The following is a 22,157-nucleotide window of genomic DNA, read 5'->3' as shown; positions in this document are numbered from 1 at the left end:
AGAAAGCAATAGTAACAAAATCGGTCAATAAATAATGAAGACTGTTACAGTAGCACACAGATTGATTTCTCTGAATGGATTGGATATTTTGATGTGGAAGTTTTAGCACGTCATAATGTTACTTCTGTCACCTGATTCTCTGCACAGCGTCTTGTCAAAATGAACATGCCCATCGCTGATGACAACACAGTTCACTTTACCTCCACTCTGATGGGCCTGATTCGCACTGCGCTGGAGATCAAGTTGGCCTCAGGTCAGATAAACTCAAACATCTATACAAAAAGTGCCACAAACAAAAAGGTATTATATCAAATGAGCTACAAAAGGCACTAAACCACTGCCTTAAAACCATGTAGTAAAGAGATATAATAAGATGTGGGTAATATTGAAATTTTCTAAAATAAAATCTAATTGGCAATGTTTAAATGGTGGAGAATGCTAATGCATCATGTACTTCCTGCAAATCTCTAAAAACTATTCATTAAATCAAGCTACATGTGATCTTTGAAGATTTTATTGAGTTAAATATTGACAAATGATTTAAACTGATCAGTTTAGAACAGAGAGCATCTAACATCTTTGATTGGTGATCAACAAGCCAGATAAAAAAGTGTCAGATTTTTTATTTCTCCACTCATTAAATCGATCAAAAGTATGTCCCCACTATTTTAAATACATAGAAACGACTTGCAATTTCATGTACTTTAATGTTATTTCTTCAGTCTATTCAGATTAACAGTCTTGTGTTTTCTTTTTCTTTCAGTTAGACTTAAAACTTATCAAGCTAGGTTTTTTCCTTTCTGTGTTATAGTCCATAAGAAAAAAATGCAAATCAGCCAAAACAAGAATTGGCAAATAGACTAAAAATCAGTAGGCTACTGGCTAAAAACAAGGTCTTACCGATAGGTACTACTTCAGAGAGGCATGCCGATCGATTAGCCACCAATCGGTGGCTGATCAATTTAAACCACCTTAAACGCTCTGAGAGTGAATGGGGAAGTTTGTTTGTTGCGGTGGAAAATTACCTCGGGGGTACAGCACATCAAAATGCACCGACACAATGAATCTAATATGACATTTAAAAAAGCAATCAATTGACGAAGTTTGACTATATCGAGGCTCACTGCAGAAAAAAGAGGTCCAGAGCGATCAGTCAGCAGGTAAAGCAGAGAACAACTACAAACACTCACCTGGATGAGCATGATGGCCAGAAAGCTAAATAAATATCCTGAAAAATAATTTAAGTCAACGAGCTAGAGGTGTAAGACGCTGGTTCTGCTCTTGTTGAACCGCCGCTATGTGGTACCGGTAGTAATATTTCACAGTGAACTCTCACACCGAACATCTGCTTAAAGCTGCAGCATGTAACTTAAAAAAAAAACCCATAAAACTTTGCTATGTTCTAACATAAGACAGATAATCTCTGGGGGGGGAAATCGATCTTCTCTGCCTCCTGGCATTCTGCAGAATTTCTCAGCTCAGTCAGAAACAGACAATCAGAATCAGCATTGATCAGTTTGTCATGCTCTCAGGAAGTTTTGATTCAGTAACTCAGAATTGTTTATTTTGATGCAATCTGCATTTAACTTTGAATTAATATTTTGTTTTTTGCTTGACATTATTTGATACAGGCAGTGTTATGACATTTATTTGACCCATGTATAATTAGGGTACAGAGAGTCTTACTGTTAAATATTGTTTTACTGATTGCAGGTTTTTCAGTTGTCCTTTTGACTGAGTAGCTGCTGTATTGTGCCTGCAAGTGTTTTGCATGTTTTATGTCTAAAATAGGTGAGTTTATTGCCAGATCATTGTTCCATTTTGCCAGATCACATAGAATCATTTATACCTAAAGCGAAAAATTAACAGCTAACCCAGGTGAAAGGCAATGATTGGTGATTGGCATTCATGGTTGATCAGAATCAGAATTGGCAGCAAAAAAACCTGATTGGAGCATCCCCAGATATTACATGTCCTTAAAGCCTGGTGAACTAGGTGTTTTAGTAGTTCCTTGCCTATAATAGTGTCTCATTTGCTCGTAATGGAATATTTTTGTTATTTTATTCTCCTGTCCTCTGTTCATTTAGAAGGTTGAATTATATATTGATTGTTGATTTCCAGGTATGGTGCTGCAGCGTTTAATGGATGCTGAGTTAAAGAAAGAAATATCCACAGTTTGGCCGAGCCTCTCTCAGAAGACCATGGATTTGTTGGTGACGCCACACAAACGTAAATTCCTGCTTCATTTTTAACTATCAAGTTCAGCTTTGACCTGTAAATAACCATTGTATCTATTTTGTCACAATGTGAGAGAATGCATACACTTGTTCATGTGCACAATTATGCAGAAATGACAAAGCAATTGGATATTGACTCTGATGTTTTTATGCAGTACTGCATAAAAACACTTAAAATATGTATGTAATAATGAATGTGTTGCCTTCACTGCTGGCTAAGATTAAATATGGTCTGCACATCTTTCAAGAGGGAACATAGATATACTCCAGCAATATAGGAAAGCTTCATTTCAAAGAAGCAATGGTGATTGTTTATACCAAGCAATTTAATTTAATTATTGCCTTTAACCCGTAAACTAGCTCTCCTCAGTATCTAGTTTAAACACTTGTTCACACATTTTTAAAAAAAATCCAGGACAGATTAGGTAGAGGTATAAATGATTAGAACTTCTGAATTGGAAACAAGATTTTAGGTAAAAGTTTATCAGGCACCTGGGAGTGTTCTTAATGAGAAAAGGCTCATTGAGTTGTCAGGTTGGGACTCAGTGTAGAGGATAAGTTGATAGTTTAAGTGAAGATGATATTGTTTAATCTTTTAGTTAAAAAGATACCAACAGATCTGGCTTAGTGTTACTCTACTTTCAAAGTGCTGGTTTTGATGATCCACTATACATTATCTAAAATCTAACAAGAACAGCAGAACCTGGTTTGTGGTTCATCAGATTCACCATAAATGATAGAAGGTGGGTGGAGTAATAATGCATGGTGGAGTAGTTAGCAGCATTATTCTAATGCGGCCTGATGGCTTTCTGTATGTTCTCCCTGTGTATGCGTAGATTCTCTCTGATTATTCCAGCTTCCTCCCACAAAGCAAAAACATGACTTTTTGGTCAAGTGATAACTCAAACTTGTTCGTGGGTTTGCGTGTGTGTGAGTATTTGTGCCATGTGGGAACTATTTTCCTGACACATATTACGTTGTGGGGACTCACTGCTCCTTGTGGGGACTGAAGCCTGGTCCCCACAAGAGGAAATGCTGTTTCTGGGTTAAGGGTTAGGTTTAAGACTTAGGGGTGAATTGAGTCTTGGTTAGGGTTAGATATGTGCTGGTTAGGGTTGGGGGTAGGGTAAGGGTTAGGCTATAGAAATGCATGGAAGTCAATAGAAAGTCTCCACAAAGATAGTGTGACAAATGTGTGCGTGTGTGTATGTGATCGTTTGTCTTGTGTGTCAATGTGTTGTCCTGTGATGGGCTACTGACCTGACCAATGTGAGCCACTTTCTCACCAAATGACTGCTGTAGATGGACACCAGCCCCCTCCCAGCAATGCTGCAAAGATCAGTCGGTATAGACCAGGGGTGGGCAATCCTGGTCCTCGAGGGCCGGTGTCCTGCAACTCTTAGATGTCTCCCTGGTACAACACACTTGAATCCAATAGCTGAATCACCTCCTAAGTGCAGTCAAGTTCTCCAGAGTCCTGCTAATGACCTCATTATTTGACTCAGGTGTGTTGAACTAGCGATACATCTAAAAGTTGCAGGAGACCGGCTCTCGAGGCCTGGAGTTGCCCACCCCGGTATAGACAATTGATAGCTGGATGCATGATGGGAAGTAGGAATCAAAATTTTCTTCAAGTATTAGTTTAAGATTGAGCACATTTATGCAACAAGCATACTGTAATTTACTGTTTTTTTTCTGTAGATTTTCCTCTAAGAAATCTGTTTTTCATCTGAATTGCACCGTAGTAGTGATGGTGGTAGGAGTTTGTCACGCAAACAGTGGGTGGTGATTCAGTTCCTGCTCCATCTGTCGTTTTGTCGACAAAGACAGATGAGCAAGACGTTTCACCTGCCTTGCCTGACAGGGGTGACCTGCCGGTGGCATCAGTGCATGGCAGCCTCACCTCTGTCAGACATAGACTGCCCCTGGGCAGGTGTGGCTACTAACCAGTAGCTTGCCACCATCAGTGTTTGAATGTGTGTTTTGTAATTAGTGAATGGCTGAGTGCAGTGTAAAGAATTTTGGGGTCCTCTGGACCTGATAAAGCAATATACAAGTACATGTCATTTACTATTTGTGCTAAACAAAGAAAGGTTTGAAGTGATTCATCAGAGTCCACATCATTATTAAAATGCCCTTTACATTAAATGTATTCAAGGTGGTCTAATTCTTATGTCTGATTGCTTAATAGGTGCTCACAGCTCTTTTGGAAGATTCATGTTTCCTGTCAATTTGTTAACAACTTAAGATCTGCAAGAATATTATTATATTTTTATTTTCGATTTGTTCCAGATAATTCATTTGTTTTAATTTTGTCCCACCTGAATAACATCTAAAGAAAATAAGTTCAATCAAGTCAATTTCTCCCTAAAAATAGACCAGTCACTGATGACAGTTGGTGAGTCGCCTTTCACAAGGTGTTCTTCTGATTTGCTCAAAACCTTATATAAATCTGTACTGGATGTTGCTGTAGCTGCCTGCTATTTATAAGCAATGCTCATTTCATACATTTACTTTAGTTTAGCTGTAATACGAATTCTTACTGAAAAATCTGTTTTAATAACTTGCTATGAATGTAACAAAAAACTTTCTTTCCTGAACCTTTAATTAAATGTGCTAAGATCAAAAAGAGAAGCACTAGATCTATAGAGTTGCCTCTTTTCTTTCTTCTCACGTTATTTCCTGTCTTCTCACATCCTCAGCCAATGAGCTAACGGTAGGAAAGGTTTACGCAGCACTGATGATCTTTGACTACTTGAAACAGAGTCGAGCGAGGAGGCTGCAGCAGATGGCCAACTCTGACCCCCAGGTAAAATGTCTGCACAACTTCTACACGGATTACACACACACAAACACACACATGCACACACAAATGCACTGAAGCACGCTCACATTGGATGCTACAATATAAACCTGAGTGCATGTGCCCTCCTGTCCTTGCATAGGAAATGCACAGATCCACCAAAGATCTGCATGACTGGAGACATGAAAAGAAAGTACTTGTGTTTCCACAGGTTGCTCATTGGGTTTTTACAAAAGAATATTTTACATTTCTAAAGCACAAACCACGATTGAATAGTTGAAACTAGACAGGCACTGAACTTGCACATCCACAGATGCATGTTTGTTTCTGGAATCACAAATTATCACACACAATGTCTGAATGCATGACCCTGAAGACAAAATTCTGCCCCTAGTGTCCACCTTTAGGTGACACAAGGGAATATTGTTTTCCCTGGGTCCAAGAATATTTTGCCTGCTGCTTCTGAATGTCCTCAGCATGTCGCCATCCATTTCTCCTCCACAGTGCAAGGTCGAAGCTCTGTTTAAGCCATTGCTGCCTCTGACTCACATGCAGGGCTCACCCAGTGCTCCTCAGTCTCAGCAAAGCCCGGAGTCATTCCGTCAAGTGGTCAGCTCTAACTCCATCAACAATGGAGGGATGCTGTAAGTTCCACACCTCACAGTTTCTTTCTGAAAGCTTGCATCAGTTGGTTAAATAAATACCTGTTAACACGATCAATGTGCATTTTCTGTCTAGATATGGTGGGAACCTAAAATTCTTTTGGAATATTTTGCTAATAATTTCTAAAATGTAATGTGATTTGAAGCTGTGGCCGTTGTATCTTTCAGGCCAGGTTATGACCCCAGAAATAAATCAGTACCTTCCACTGGGATGGAGAGGCCCACCGAGGGTGTCTATCCCAAACCAAAGAGAACCATATCCAAAGGCCCATCAGTGGACACATCAAATGCTGTCAATCAGGTAATGTAGAGACAAACATGTGCAGCCATCGGGCTAATCCCATTGTGTAAGATATAACAACATGAATGTCCTAAAGAGTACATAAAAACAATAAACCATAACAAACCTGGTTCCCTTACACATAGCTACATTCAGTAAATACAAGGCACAGCCTTTTTCAGTTTTAGGTTTTAGTGTATCGGACCATGATAAAAATATGTTTCGTTTTTAGCAAGTTCTAGAATGACCTACAAAAACACACACTACATTTTATTTGTTGAATAAAAGTTTATAGAACCACCAGCAATCCCTTGCAGTTGCTTTCTGCATGATTTCATTGGTTTCTGACATCATTGGGGATTACTGAACTAATGTAGTTATATAAAGATCTGCGTGGAAACTAGTTGCATGGTTAAAAACAACCAACCTGTGACACCTGTGAAAAAAGATTCCCAGGATGATTGGATCTCAGTTCTGTACTTCTTGGTCTCAGGAACTGCATGTTGATGCCACCTCACATATTTCTGTTGGTTCGAGGTTTGCTGTTTGTGCTGGTCACTTCATAACCTGAATAAAATCACTTATGTTGATCTTAACCAAGAGACTGCTTGCTTACTGGTTTGATTGGGGTACTTTCTTGTTGAAACATCTTTCCTCTTGAGCAAAAGACAACACCTCTTAAAGTAGTTTGATCAGTCCAAACGGATCTATGATCCTTGGTATCTGATAAATATACCCACCCCCAAAAACATAGAAAGCATGAGTACAAGCACAGTGTATAGTGGCTTGTCCACAAAATGATCCATGTCTAACTAGACCAGATAATGTACTCTTAATCACAATGTCATCTGCTTTACACATTGTTTTCCAACAAAACAACTTTGCTGGGTGTCAGGTTTAAACACCTATTGAGACAGATTTAACAAACACAAGAAAGACAAGAGCGTTAGATTCTTTTGTACTCATGAGGAGAACAGCCAGAGATGTTTTCAGTCACACATCTCTTCTGTTCTGAAAACATATGTGTCCGTTCTCCCTTTTTATTGCTGTTAGGATCCCTGTTACAGAGAGCGTCTCAAAGAGGTGGGGAAAACACTTCAATCACATAATTGCAACGCAAATGCTAGTCACTAACAAAACACATGGTATCTACACACTAGATTATTCTGTTCCAGACACAGGATAACACAGAGCAAGTTGTACGTCTTCACAGCGATGGTTTTATATCTAACAGGTCAAGGATGCAGAGGTTTCTGCTGAGCGATAACCTGTTGAAAACAGTTTCTCTGCTCTTCCTCAGAGGCCTTCTGAGAAAGGAATCAAAGTAATTCAACAACACAGAAACTTCCTTTATGCTAAGATGAAACAAATAAAAGCATATAAGACAAGAACATTATAAAGGCACATGAAACAACAAATATTTGATAATAATATATATAATTTACCTAACACTGGGGCTCCTTGTCAAGAACTTGGCTTCACATAGTTCACACTAAAGCTTCTTACCTCGCCCTGGAGCTGATTAATGAGTAAGCCCGTCCCATTTTGGCTTGTCTTTATCCCATTCTCTCACTTCTTTCTGGTTTTTATTTTTATTTTAAAATCATTATAGCAAATCCTTTCTGTGCTTTTATGTTTTGTCCTCTACACTTAACTGTTCAATCAAAGTACACTGTTCTTCCAAACAATGTCTGAAATGAGTCTTTTTTTCTTAGTCTCAGAGAAGAATGTACCAAAACCAACATGTACAACATTTGCTCCTTTCACCTTAATATGGACAACTTGCTTTGTCATTATAATAGCATTTTTTCAATGAACAATTTTATTACACAGGATCAGCAGCATGCAAACTATGACATTTGGATCTGTTGGTTTTCTATCATTATAATTAATTTACTGGTGAATTCCTTGCCATATGGAAATATAATTTTTATTAAAAATTCTGATTTATGAAGTTGCGATGCTGCATTCCTATTATTTTATTTAGATACTAGCAGATTGTCCTACGTTGATATCATTTGTAACATGACAGAGTTTTCCTAAACTCTATTGATTATATCCCCAAAGCTTTCCATCTTGTAAAAAAGAAGTGTTGATGCAGGAAGTAATGTGGAACTTATTGTATGTCCAGGAGTCAGTAGGGCTGAACAGTGTCAGCAGCACAGTCCCAGTCCCTGGTCCAGGTCTGGAGAGCCAGGGCAGGGCTGCTTCAATGCCTCGACTCAACGTGGAGCTCCAGGTAACAGCTCTTCCTCATGTTCTCAACTGCAGTGAATGTGTTTATAAATGCTCCAGTGGTATTATGATTTGAGCTTACAGTATTCTGTCTCATCTTTGAGACAGAATCTTTTGGAGCATATTTAGGAGCTGAGTATTTAGTTATTCAGCTTTTGTTTAAACCAGGTGACCTCTTGTCTTGGGAAATAAATGGGATTCTTGGTGCAGTCAGCTTTTCTGGGCGTTAGGAGAACAACATCCAGCGCAGGGTCTGACGCTGGATGTGGAATAGGTGTTAGACAATTTCAACATGATAAGAGTCAAGTTGACTAGTCACTGTTACATCATAGAAATACAAGAGAAAATCCTTCACATTAGCTTACAGGCTTTATTCATAGCAAATATGAACAAAAGACCACTTATAAGTCTGTTATACAGAATGAAAAGAACAAAAAACTGAACACTATACTTCAGCAGCAGTGGAGCAGAGCGGTGATCTTTTTTCTTGTGGACTGAAAAGTTGCATTCTGAGTTTTTTTTAACACCCGCTGGTACTGGTGATTGGATAACCGCATATATAGGAGTCAAATTATTACGTTGACCACAATCGTTCATGTTAACATCATAATCATGGACTTCCTCTCTATTCCTGCAGTCATATATTGTTTCAACTCCCTCAAACTGATGCATTTGCATTATCATGTGGAGGGAAACACTCACAGCAGTCTGATTGTAATATCTCTCCACTGTGGGCTGACCTCTGAACCTTGCCTCTGTCATATGAATGCTGGATTTCATCGTTGAGATCAGAGAAACTGGAAGTGTTTGCTCCTGATAAACTGCCATATTGGGGTCCAATGATATGCAGAAGTTTGTTCAATGCACAGACGTTTGTGTGTCATCTAAAAATGTTTGTGTCTGTTTTAGAAATCATTTTCTTTTTTCTCTCCTTTTTTTATCATATCAGTTTTTCTGACCTTATTTGTTATGAAACCTGATCTCAATGAACAAGCAGGACACTGAACCCTTTTTTGGATGACATACTGAATATTTTACCACATCTTAACACACTAACCTGTTCTTGAAGCCTCTTTATGTTTCATTTGGCATGCATAGAGGACTTTCTGTTCATTGAACTCAGGCTGAAACATCCACAGAAATATAAGAAACAGCCCATTCCTGAGCAATGTTGACTGATTTGTGTGTTTAAAGTGCTCTCTGCAGTTCAACTATGGAATGCTGTTGTTTGGCCTGCTTTCACAGCAGAAAACTGTACAATAATGTGATTAAACCCTGGCCAGCTGCCAGCCATTGGTTCAGTGATGCTTTCCTCCTGCTGCCTACTGAGAAGTTGGTCTAAATGGATCTGGACTCAACATTCACTGAATGGTAATTGGGTTACGGAGAGAGAAAAATCTGCAGTGAAGGATTAATGAAAGGATGGAAGATATCAGAGCAGGTTCGTTTTCTCACCTTTTGGAACGAAGGCCAGTAAATCCTTCAGCCAATTCAATTAAAGTTGGCCTTTTGTAAGCAGCCTGCTAGTGTGATAGGAACTCTAGAGTGCAGCCAGAGTCACTGGTCCCCACAGCAATCATTTACAATGTCCCATCTTTATTTTTTATTTTTTTAATTTGTGCTCAACTTGTTCAAATCCTGTTATGACCTCTTCTATGACCTCTACTGTTATCTAACATTTTGCTCTGCACTGACAGTGTTAGTCTGTCCTTTATCTCATAAAATATTCTTATTGTGGAGTTTTATCACCTTTTACTACCAGCACATGCTAAGGTCCATTTTATTTAACAGGAAATGTGCAGGATGCCCAATGTAGGCTAACGCCCATTTTCTGAAGTTCATCTTAAAGATGAAGATAAGATGTCTGTCTTATACATCTCAGTTATTGCCTGTTATGGTTAGTTACATGTTTCAATTTACACAGCTTTAATAGCTGTGTTCACAGAGTGTTAGTAAATTTGTTATATAAATGAATTAGATACAAAGAGAAATATTTTAAGTAGTTTAATGTCGATGATTATGGGTTCCAGTTACTAAAAGTCCAGAATTTGACAAAACTAAGTTTCTGTGATAACTTGAATACTACATAAAAATAATACAAGTTTTTTTATTCCAGAAATATTGGTCTACAAATGACATACATGTAGTATGTTGACACGATATTTACTTATTTATTCTGTTTTGTATTGTAAAAACCTTTAATTTTTCTTAATCGTATTTAATTTTCTCATGAACTAATTTTTAGGACAGCATTAGCTGTAAGCCATAATCATTAAGTTAATACTTTGAATACATCACTGATCCTTAAAAAGGTTTGAGTGTATGAAAACTGGTGCAAACTTGAGAGCAATCACAAAGCTGATCTACAAAGCAGGCACAACTAGGATGCTTAGCAGGTGCAAAATATTTAGCATGTCTGCCGTCATGAATAGGCAGAATATATGCTGATCATCAGAAATGCAAAATAGTGGGAGCAGGAGTTGGAAATGTAATGATGTAATGAAATATGTAGTGCCACCTAAATAACTAGTGTAGGGTGTGATTCTCATCCTTTTCTTTCTTTGCTCCTTCAGTCTGGTCGTGATGCTAGCTCTATGAGACGCTCTGTTACCACTGTAGCTCCACAGCGGCCCCAGGAGGTTAACCTTAGGGACTACACCCTAGAGAAACCTCGTCAGGAGAGAACACATCACCATCACCACCACCATCACTGCCACCACCGCAGAGACCGGGACAAAGACAAGAGACAAGGGTCTTTGGATACCCCTCTTGGGGGCCAACCTCCCAACTCAGCTGGTCAGTCAGCAAACACTACAGAAAGTTGTGTTTCTAAAGAAGATCACTTTATGAAACAGTGGATCGACCCATTGTGTCAAGTTGAAAACGGTCTCCCCCTACTTTTAGATTTTTCTTTGATATTTTATTTTTCTATCAGAAAAAGACTTCAACAAAAATAATGCCATGAAAACTACTGATTAGTACTAAAACCTAAAACTATTGACATCTTAAAGGTAATGAGTTAAAAAAATGTCAGTTCAGTGCATTTATGTTACTCCTATTCTCATCTGATTAAATCTCAAGGCATATTCTAACACAAACATGGCAGGACTGGTCCAGGACTACTTTCACTGGGAAAGAGAAATGATTAGCAGTGATAGTTTCTGCAATAGCTTTGTCAATGAAAGGCACATAGCTAAACACAGACTCTCTGGATCAGGTGTGTAATCCTGAAAAAGAAAAACAGAGAGGGAACATAAAACTTATGACAACAGTAAGTAAAAATAGTGCATACAGGGAGAGAAAAGCAGAGTGAGAGCAGCCTAAACCTATGACAGCACAACTACAGAGATAACTCAGAATACCTTAAGCCATTAACTCTAGTCTTTATCAAAAAGACAAGTTTTAGGTCATGGTCTCAAAAGTAGACAGGGGGCCTGTGCTGTGTTTGTTCTCTGAATTGTATAGTGAGGTGTTTGGTTTTTTTGTCCTTACTTGTCTTAGGACAAAGGATGAAATTTAGCTATTGTGCTAATTCCTTCATATTTACTCTGCTATAAATTGGTGTAGTATTGGTTAATATGCACTGTCGTAATCAAATAAATCACTACAATAAATAAGAATATTCTTCCCATTTAAGGTGGACCAGAACAGCCGGCAACTGAACCTGCTGCCTCCAGAGAGCGAGCCCATAAACGTGGGCGCTCCCATGAAAGGAAACACCATCACTCCTCAGCAGACAAGCAACGCTACTACTCCTGTGACCGCTACTGCAGCCGGGAACGCTGCTGTCCCATATCTGCTACTGCCGCCTGCTCCTACAGAGACGAGCAGGAAACCAGCAAAAAGCAGGTAGGAGGCTGCAGCTGACTGGAACAGAACGGATGATGGAGAAGCACTTTCCTATTTTATTTGGACACATTAAAGCCATTTGTAACATAAACATTAGAATACATTGATTATCTTTGTAGAATGTACTAATTGCTTGTCGGAGATTATGATTGGTAGTTTCATTAATAATTCAAAATATTGCTCATATACTCACATAAAAAACACTACCGCTGTCATTTCTAAGGTTTAAAGGTATTGTTTTTACATCTAAGACAAATATTTCTCAAATAAAGTCAATTGTTACAACTAATCATAGATTTTTTTTAACTACAAACATTAGCCCCTTTCAGATGAGATTTTCTCTTAAGCATGCACCCACAAATATGTCCCTAAAGATACAGTAGCAGGCCATGTGTGCTTCCTGAGTGTGCAACTGGGATCACAGAAAGGTGTGTGGCACAAAATTGGAAGATTGCCCTGTGGCTCTTTCTGCTCCACAGTGAGCAAAAAGGTCCCAGCATGGAATGTCTGATCTTCAGCTGCTTGTAAGGCATATAATAGAACGTGTGTAGATTTTGGTTAGGATATCTGATCTGAAAGGTGTTATTGTCTGAAGACATTTTCTACTCTGTCTTTCTTTAGTATGGTCTCTCATTCGCTTTCACTTTTTTCCCCACTTTCTCTTTTCATCCTTTTTTTGAATTTTTGTCTCATTCCCATATCATTGGTGTTTGTTCTTTTTTCTGTATCTTTGTATTTTCTGTTCAACTTTGCTTCCTATCGTTGTTTGTATCTCTCACCTCTTAATGTATGTTTCTTTCTGACCCTGTCCTTGTCTTCTTGTCAATACTTTTTCTTTTCATACATCATTTTCTCATTGTTCTGTCATTTCAAATTGCTTGTTCAATTTTCACCTAGGGCAGTGGTTTGGTTAAAGGCAGCCAAAAGGCATCAAGATCCGGTTCAAGCACACCAAGCCGTGGACGCCGGCAGCTCCCACAGGTCCCACACACCCCACGGCCTGGGGTGGGATATAAGACTGCATACCCTTCTCAAGTGCACTTTGTGTCTAGTCAGGCTTCTCAGAGTCCTGGCCGACTAAGCCGTGGCCTGTCGGAACACAACACCCTCCGTCATAGTGGTTCCTACTACTTCCCCTGCCCTGTCACTCGTATCAGCTCAGAGCCCTTTCTGGGCCAGGGCCATGGTGAGGCCCTGGGCAGTCCTTACAGCAGCTTCCAGAACCAGCTGGATGTCTTCCAGGATGTGGCATCACTGTCCCCTACCCCTAGTGCCGAACAGTCACCCCGGACCACACTGCCTCGAAGGATGGGAGCCCTACATCCAACTTTTGGTGTAGACCCGAGTGTGCCCAATGGGTACCACTTAAGTTTAGGGGGCAGCACCAGCCCAGGCACTGGATACAGGGCACTGAGGTACAGAAGGTAGATGGGAATGAATGGTGCTACCATGGCTTTAAACCAACCTTTTTAATGCATTTTGAGGCATTATTATGGGTTTTATCAGCTTTTCTGAAGGCTTTAGTTTACATGGTCATTTTGTGTTTAATATTGTATTCTAGCTCAGAAAGTTAAGGTGATGTTTCACATGGCATTCTAAAACGAAAGGGAAAAGACATTTCCTTTCCCATAGGAGACACGTTTGTCTGGCAGTTGTTAGGGTGTTTTTTACCTCAGTGTTTTGTCGAAACCACCATATTGAGCTTGAAAGAATAATTGAAATGGGAGAATCATTGTCTATGTTCTAGTAATAATACCCTACAACTTGAACAGATAAGAGTCTTAGAGTTTTAGATAAGACTTATGCAGACCAGCTGTACATTCAAATTCAGCCTTTTTTTTGTCTTATTTAAACGTAGCGTTCAGTGCGGGACGTGGGTTTTTTTTCATGGCGGCCGTTGTGCTACACATAATGCCTTTTGCTATTGTGGAGAAAATGAGTTGTGGTGTGTGTGTGCAGCTAACATTTTGACCAATAGTTCTTTTATTAAAACTTAAAGCTGCACTAACTTGTCCTTCCATAAGTCAGCAATTATAACAGATTCCCCCTTTTCAATGACGATTTAACAGGTTCAAATAGCATCTAATTCTCCATGTTGGTGATGAGTCCACTTGGTTCTGTTTAGTTATGGAGCTTGCACTGTTCCCAAGTATTCTTGCAAAGTGAACTCTTGAAATTCTGGATGTCTCTGAACAGACATTTTTAGTATGCTAACCACAAAATACCAGCGTGTTATGTTGATAATTTGTTTTTTTTCAGACAGACATTTCATCAACAAGACATAATAAAGCAAGACTTTCATATTTAGAAGTGTAAATATAACACCTTATTACCAAATATACATGCTCAAATACATGTAAATACTCCACTTGACTGTGAGCCTGAAAAGAAGCATGATGAAGTTTAACTTATATAATCATACTCTGTTTCCATTCAGTAATTCATAACATAAATAATCTTCCCATTTCCCATATCTCTTCTAAATAAAAATAGTTTCTGAACCAAATGAAAATAATACACACACTCATATATGCATATATACACATCTACCTGTATATATACATATGTCATGTATAACTATATACACAAACACACACATTTACACATGCATACACAAACCTACACCCAAATTGCCCAAGTCATCCACAGTGTTGTAATTCCCAGCCAAATTCATCACCCCTGTTCATCCATTTATAACAACCACTTTGAGGCTTTTCTTAAAATACCTCATGCTTGGACTTTGCTTCAACTCTTTGGTGAGTTCATTCCAAATCTTCACACCAATGACTGAGATGCACATTCTTTTCATTGTTGTTGTTCAAACAGTTAAAGTTCTGAAGTTGAGGTTTTCTCTATAGTCATATCCCCCCACTCTAACAGTAAACAATTTTTGATTATTTTCTGGTAATAGTTTGTCTCTAGCTTTGTACATAAACTGGCAGTTTGAAACTCTTCCAAATCTGGGAGTTTAAAGAGTAAGAATTTATAAATTCCTGGTATGACAGAAATCAACCTTGTGAACTATTCGAATGGCTCTTTTCTGTAATGTGCATAATGGTTGAAGTGAAGTTTTGTAGGTGTTGCCCCAAACGTCCACACAGTAACTTAAATATGGCAAAATAAGTGAACAGTAGAAAATATGAATGGCAGGGGAGTTTAGAAATGTTTTAGCATTATAGAGAACTGCAATACTGCAGATCTTATTATGAATCAATACTCCTAAAAAACAAATTTCAGTAATTCTTTCCATATTCACATTATCAATTATTATTTGTAAATCGCTATCCCCCTTCACAATTCCCGAATAACATAAACTTGGTTTTATCTAAATTTAGTGATCATTTATTAATATCAAACCACTTTTTCAGTTTGCATAGCTCTAAATTAATTTCAATCAAAGGCTGCTGTAAATTTTCACCTGTACAAAATAATTTTGCACCGTCTGTAAATAAAACAAAATTAAGTATCTTGGAAACCTTACATATGTCATTTATATATAAAATAAACAACTTTGGTCCCAATACTGAGCCCTGGGGAATACCACAAACAATGTCCAAGCATTAGGACTAGAAATCACCCATTTGCACAAATTGTTGCCTGTTGCTGAGATAACTTTTATTCAGTGCAAAACTACTCCTCTTAGACCATAGCGCTCGAGTTTCTTGATGAGTATTTTATGATCAATTGCATCAGATACTTTTTTTAAGTTAATAAATATTCCAACAACAGGTTTCTTTTTATCTAATGAACTGGTAGCCTCTTCTGTTAATTAAAGAAATGCCATCACTATGGATCTTTGTGACCTAAATTCATACTGACTCAGCGAATAGTTGGTGTTTATTAATAAATCTATCCAATCTGGCAAAAAATATTTTTTCCAAACTTTGGGAGAATTGTGGAAGTAAAGAAACAGGCCTGTAATTTATGAAATGATGTCTGTTCCCAGATTTATAAAGTGGGATGACCTTTGGAATGTTAATTTTTTGTGGAAATATATCAGTTCGAATTGACAGATTACAGATACAGTATACGTTAGCGGCTAGATAATTTCCACAATCACCTTCTTTATTATTACCATGTCAATACCATCACAGTCAGTTGACCTTTTATGTTTACATTTATTTACTATATCTATAATTTCTTTTCCTTCCACTGTTGTGGGAAACATGGAATCTGGATTTCTGCTAACTAATGTATCATTTAGTGTTTCATGTACTGTTGGCCTTGTTTGGACATTAGTAGCAAAACTCTCTGTTGTAACATCTTAAAGGGGAGCTTTCATTTTATTTTTCACAGTACGATTTCAACCTTTTTTGAATCAGTGTGTAAAGATATTTTGTCAGCTAAAGAGGAAAAATTAATCAATAGAGCCTAATTTATTTGACAGGACACATTTTTGTTTAGCATGGACATTTTTAGATTATTTCAACCATGTATATTAGAAACTCTTAACCAGCAGACAGTGGAAATGCTTCAGCTGTGTCGCATTAGAGCTGTTAGGGAATTCACAGAGAAGATCATGCTTAGAGATTCAAAAATCTGAAATTTATGTCTGATTTAAAATCATCTTCTCTTGTAAATCCTTGACCTGCCAACACAGATTTTAGCTTATTCCAATTTCTGCATAAGACTGGAACACTGAAAATAATTTCTTTTCATCTTCCTGCTGTGAGTGGTTATTAATTATTTATACTAAGAGCAGCAGTGATGTCACTACACTCATGTGATAAAGCAGTCACTTTAAAACAGGATGTTACTATTTTAAGACAAAAACAAAATTATTCTTGAGTTGATATTTTAATATTGATATTCTTAAATTATTCTTGAGTTGGCTTTGGCTTTTTAAATTACCATTTAGCATTTAAAAATAGAGTTCTCGCCATGCCTTAAGAGAATGTGATTTTTACCTTAGCTCTGAGATTTCTGCCAACATTTCTAAATCTGAAATGTCTCATAATAGAAAGGGGGTTGATTAAAAAAAGAGCAACTTCTGGTGTTAAACTCTGTCTAGCCTTCCTGTTATCTACTGAAGCTCCTTCTCTCTCCCGCTCTTTCATTGCCAAAATGAACCGCAGACAAGTCTCAAAAATGTCATAGAAAATTCAGCTTAAATACCTTTTTTCATTTTTAAATGCATGACCACATGTGACCTAATAGCAACTAAAATGATGTGTTTACTCATTAGAAAAGATTGAGTTTGAGTTGTTAACTGTACAGACACCTACAGGATCAAACAGATTTGTTAAATTATGCTTAAAGTCAGTTTCTCTGTGAATCTCGGCTAATGTATCACCCTTGTTGATTTGTGGGCCATCTATGGGAGTGCTTCGGGATTCTTGCTGTGCTGCTGTGACAATTGCAGATCAAGGAACAAAATGTTATTGGAAAAAAAAACTTCAAAAGAGATCTGGGAGAATAGCTACAAACTAATGCAACATGTAACAATAAATTCCAAGTTTGGTTGTTCTTTACTATAAACTGAAGGAAGCAGAACAATTCTTCAACAGTTATGTCCTTCTTTAGCTTCTTTTTTACACCGAAGTGCAGCCTTTGATGAAATATTGTAGACAATTGGAATTACTAGAAAGTGTTGTTTCAGGTACTTGAAGATCAGCATCGCATGCTGGTCTACAGACACCATCATAATATCCAGCAGGAGATCACTGTTACTTTCCCAACAACGGAAGACATTCAGTACTTAAAGCAGCTTTGGACCAATAATGTGAGCCTGACAACTGTGTTTAAAATGATTCATTGGTCAACGTTTCCTCTTCCAGGTTTCTTTCACAGCCAACAGCACAACCATCACCACCCACTTTGAGTTAGCTGCAGCGAAAGTATGGTGGTTTCAACAGAATAACTATTGCTGTAAGTCAGGGGAAGAAACAGAATAGCAGATCAGAGGATCAGTGTAGAGAACCTCAGACTATACAACACTGTAAAACAAACTGTCACTCTTTAGTCTACAATTCCACCATTCCACAATGACATCTGATCTTTTGCAACATTCCCAGTTGAACAGATGACTGCTGGCTGATAGTCAGCACTTCTGTTTTTCTCAAATACTTCTTTCTTACAGCCTTTACAAAACAATGCATGGTTAGCCGACTAGTGTGTTTTCTATAAGAAGTTCATTGTGAATGATTTTCTTCTGTTGTATCCATTTGTTGAATAACATGTAATAACACTGGTGTGTTTTAAGTGAACTGTTTACAGTTTGCCATTGTTTCAGGTCTATTTCTTACAGATTTTCTTTCGTTTGGAATGTTTTAAGACAAAGTGCCTATCCTTTTAGATTTATATAACGTAGAAAATAATGCAACATCAACTTTTTTGTAATGCATCCACACCAGAATAGACAGTTGATTTATTTTGTATGGAGCTCTGCAGGAAAACATGTTGCACAGAAAGCCTTATCTGCAAGCAACATTTATACCTACAGTAAGCTTGAAAATCATGAATTGACAAATGACCTTAAAAATGTGTTTTCCTCTTTTTTTTAAATTTACATTAACAATATTGTGAGCATTTAATTCCTCATAAAACCATGGACTCTGATGTGAGTAAAATAGTGTGCATGTTTAGAGTGTAGCTCTGGTCAAACACCTGTATTTTTGATAAAGATGTCAGAGTATGCCCCCAGGAAGCTCCTGTCTTGTTCACAATATAAACCCATGTGGGGGTCAGCTGATGTCTGACTGGACAGCAGAAAGCATGTCTGAGCGAGGGCTCCGAGCATAAAGAATGAACGTGGCTTGCTCTGTTAGTGTGTGTGAAGTGTGTAAACTGCTAAGCACAGATTCTTGCATATCTTTTTTGTATGTGGAACTTCACTCATTTACTCTGTTGCCTTTGGAGGCAACTAGCAAAAAAACAATGAATGTGATAATATCATGCCAAGACACTTGCAGCCACTGCTTTCATTGCCGATTTATTACAGTAGAATACAATGGCACTATTAGCTGTGTTCAAATTACCACTCAATATGATGCATGCTTATGTGTGATGCCAGTTACAGTTGAGTCTTAATAGTTGAATAATTTAGCTACAGAGAAAGAAAAAAAGAAAAAAAATAATAAAGATGAAGAGGATGAATGCAATGGAATCACTTGCCTTTTTCTGAATAATTTAGATTAAAATGAATATAATTGAGCTTTTATTTGAGTTTGACTTTCACCATTATAACTAGTAAAACAAGTTTATTGCCTATACTATCAGCATGTTATTTTCATGTTGGATTGTATAAAAGTGGCCCACAAAAGAAGAACTAAGTAAAACATTTCATCACTTTTACCAACTTCAAAGATCAAATAACGAATAGAAGTTATTTAAGTCCATATAATATATTTTCTTTAAATGTGGACCAGGCTGCTTAGCTACCTTTCCTTTTTAGCAAAGCTGCTCCAACTTATCAATATGGATTATAGAATTTGGACACAGCTAATATGTGAACAAAATTAAAGCAGCAACAGCTTTGATGGAACTTGTCAGAAAGATATGCTGTGCTAATGTGGAAAATCCATTGTGAAATGATGCAACCCACTGTAGAAGTAGCAGATAAGTTGTGATCCATGAAGGGTCATAATAAATGTGAAAGGACATGTAGAACGCCACCGATGATGTCACAGAGAGCCCACTGGTGGATCCGTGTTTCAAGTGTTGTCTTCAAGTGTTCATGTGAGGCCTGTGAACTGAAGCTAAGAGCTGTACTTTGCACTGACCAGGACATCATATGAAGGCTGCTCTGCACTCAAAGAATAATTGTTTTGTGCATCTCGACTGACAAAGGATCTTGCAAATTATTGGCAGGTTTATTTGCTTCCCATTATGGCTGTGCAAGATGGAAGGAATCTGCAACAACAGACTGAATGGATTGTGGGTTCTCTGAAAGCCTGTGTCTTTGGTGGTCTACAAGGAAAAGAAGGGAGGAAAAAGGCCAAGAAAAGTAGGGCTATGCAACAAAACCTCCCCAGTTCTCCACCCAGTCCATTCTGTAGCTACTGATTCAGGCTTCAGCATGATTGTGACCAAATGATTTAAAAAACAAAAAACATGCAAACAAGAAGACTTGAAACGTATTGAGGAACAAAGTGTAAACAAGAAACCAATTATTTGGGACTATAGCAACTTTATACATGTATTTGCATGCACAATATTTACCCACGTTAATGTCAAATGAAAATCCCTTATGGGAGGAGATGTGTTATTCTCTTTGGAAAATATAACAATGTTTTTTAAAACCAACATGTTTTATGTCTCAGCTATTTTCATATTGTTCTGCTGAAACAGTTATTTGCTGAACTTTCTGAGGTCTGTATTGCATCAAAGGATATGTACCTCTGTCTAAGATGATCACCTGGCTTATACCCATTAGATACAAACTTCTGGGTTGTGCATATCTTTGGGGTGTTCATTTGGTTTTTACAAAAATAAATAAAATAAAAAAACACCAAATGTTTGCATGTTCTAACAGTGTACTGTATGTGCATGGAGGAAATCTGGTGTTTTTAGAAACACTGTGCTTGTTTCTATCATTTTTAGATTTTGTATGATGGGGTTTAACAATGCTTATTAATACTTTAGTCACTAATTATTTGGGTGTAATCTAATGTCTATTTAAACAGACATTTTCAGTTACGGAGCAGAATTCATTGTTTTCATGCTCTGATTTTGTGCCTTTAAACCTTTGCTGTCACATTTCAAAACCTTTGTGGCGTCAAACTTTGCTTTGTAGCTGCATCAAAATAATACCTGATGTTATAATTGAATGCTGCTTTTCCCAATGTTATTAAAGTCCTGCTATTATCCTTCTGGCACTTAAACATCTATTGAGTGCGAAAACACAAAATCCTGCTCTCACACTGAAAAAACAATTAACTGAGTGATAACAATAAATTACCCCCTTTTTAACATTTTTGGCACTTCATCCCTTTACTGCAAACCTCCTGTTGGGTGTGGGAATTTAGTGTAAAATTTGTTTTTCCAAATTTCATGTCTACTGACTAAACTTAAATTCTTAAGTTGTTTCTACAATTTGTATTAAGGCAAATCTTCTTGAAATAAACTTTCAATTACATTTAAACCACTGGATACCTATATGAAGTGTCAGTCACGTTGAAGTGATAAATGTTCACACAAGCAAATACAGGCATATACAAAATACACTTGGTCCCAATTTGATACCTTTTAGCCATTTTTTCCAGTTGTAGCTGCACTGAGTTTTCTGTTGGACACATCTTCACAAGCAGAGTTGGGAGATAAAAGTATTTATAGCCGTTGAACTTTTCCATGGTTTGTCACATTACAAGCACAAACATAAATATATTTCATTGGAATTTAATGTGAAAGTGGTATACAATTGTGAAGTATGATTCAAAACAATGTTTACAAATAAAAATCTGAAAAGTGTAATGTGCTAAAGTATTCAGCCCTCTTTTCTCTGAGTGCAACCAATTGCCTTCAGAAGTTACTTGGTGTCTGCTAATGACTAAGTAGAGTCCAGCAGTGTGTAATGTAATGTCAGGAGGGGGAGTTTGTCCACAGGACAACTATTAGTCATGCATGGCACAAATGTGGTCTTTATGGAAGAGTGGCAAGAAGAAAGCCATTGTCAAAAGAAAATCATATGAAGTCCAGTTTGCAGTTTGACAGAAGTCATGGGAAGATGGGTGGAATAAAGGGCAAAGTTGGAGAAAACCTGCAAAAGACTTGAGACTGGGGCAGAGGTTCCAGCAGGACAGCAACCCTAAACATAAAGCCAAGGCTACAACAGAATGGTTTAATAAAAACGATATAATGGCCCAGTCAAAATCCAAACCAAAACCCAATCGAGAATCTGTGGCAACATTTGAAAACTGCTGTTCACAAACACTCTGCATCTAATCTGACTGAGCTTGAACTGCTTTACAAAGAAGAATGGACAAACATTTCAGTCACTAGATGTGCAAAGCTGGTAGAGACAAACCCTAAAGACTATCTGCTGGAATTGCAGCGAAAAATAGTTCCACAACGTATTGACTCAGGGGGAGGAGGGGTAAATACTTTAATACACCGGATTTGCCATACAGCCTGCAAAAAGAACAGTTTTTTTA

General features: G+C 37.7%; 1 protein-coding gene across 22 annotated transcripts in view; it reads left to right on the top strand.

Annotated features, from left to right (window-relative positions):
- The window catches only part of LOC102232640 (voltage-dependent N-type calcium channel subunit alpha-1B-like), a 76,557-nt gene extending 61,942 nt beyond the window's left edge, over nucleotides 1-14,615 (top strand). For 17 of the 22 annotated variants that reach the window (XM_023341711.1, XM_023341710.1, XM_023341705.1 and 14 more), the window contains 9 exons: nucleotides 148-253; nucleotides 2,122-2,229; nucleotides 4,940-5,046; nucleotides 5,545-5,684; nucleotides 5,871-6,003; nucleotides 8,114-8,221; nucleotides 10,791-11,013; nucleotides 11,855-12,066; nucleotides 12,964-14,615. In XM_023341711.1, coding sequence (XP_023197479.1) covers nucleotides 148-253; nucleotides 2,122-2,229; nucleotides 4,940-5,046; nucleotides 5,545-5,684; nucleotides 5,871-6,003; nucleotides 8,114-8,221; nucleotides 10,791-11,013; nucleotides 11,855-12,066; nucleotides 12,964-13,494 — 1,668 coding nt within the window. In that variant the 3' untranslated portion in view covers nucleotides 13,495-14,615. Of the gene's footprint in view, nucleotides 1-147; nucleotides 254-2,121; nucleotides 2,230-4,939; nucleotides 5,047-5,544; nucleotides 5,685-5,870; nucleotides 6,004-8,113; nucleotides 8,222-10,790; nucleotides 11,014-11,854; nucleotides 12,067-12,963 lie in introns of those variants that run through there. The other 5 variants (XR_002753435.1, XR_002753434.1, XM_023341706.1 and 2 more) reach the window with 4 other exon arrangements.
- Nucleotides 14,616-22,157: the final 7,542 nt, after the last annotated feature.

This window comes from Xiphophorus maculatus, chromosome 11 (genome assembly GCF_002775205.1).
Source record: "Xiphophorus maculatus strain JP 163 A chromosome 11, X_maculatus-5.0-male, whole genome shotgun sequence".
In the NCBI taxonomy this organism is placed as follows: domain Eukaryota; kingdom Metazoa; phylum Chordata; class Actinopteri; order Cyprinodontiformes; family Poeciliidae; genus Xiphophorus; species Xiphophorus maculatus.
This window is presented reverse-complemented; position numbering and strand designations above follow the sequence as displayed.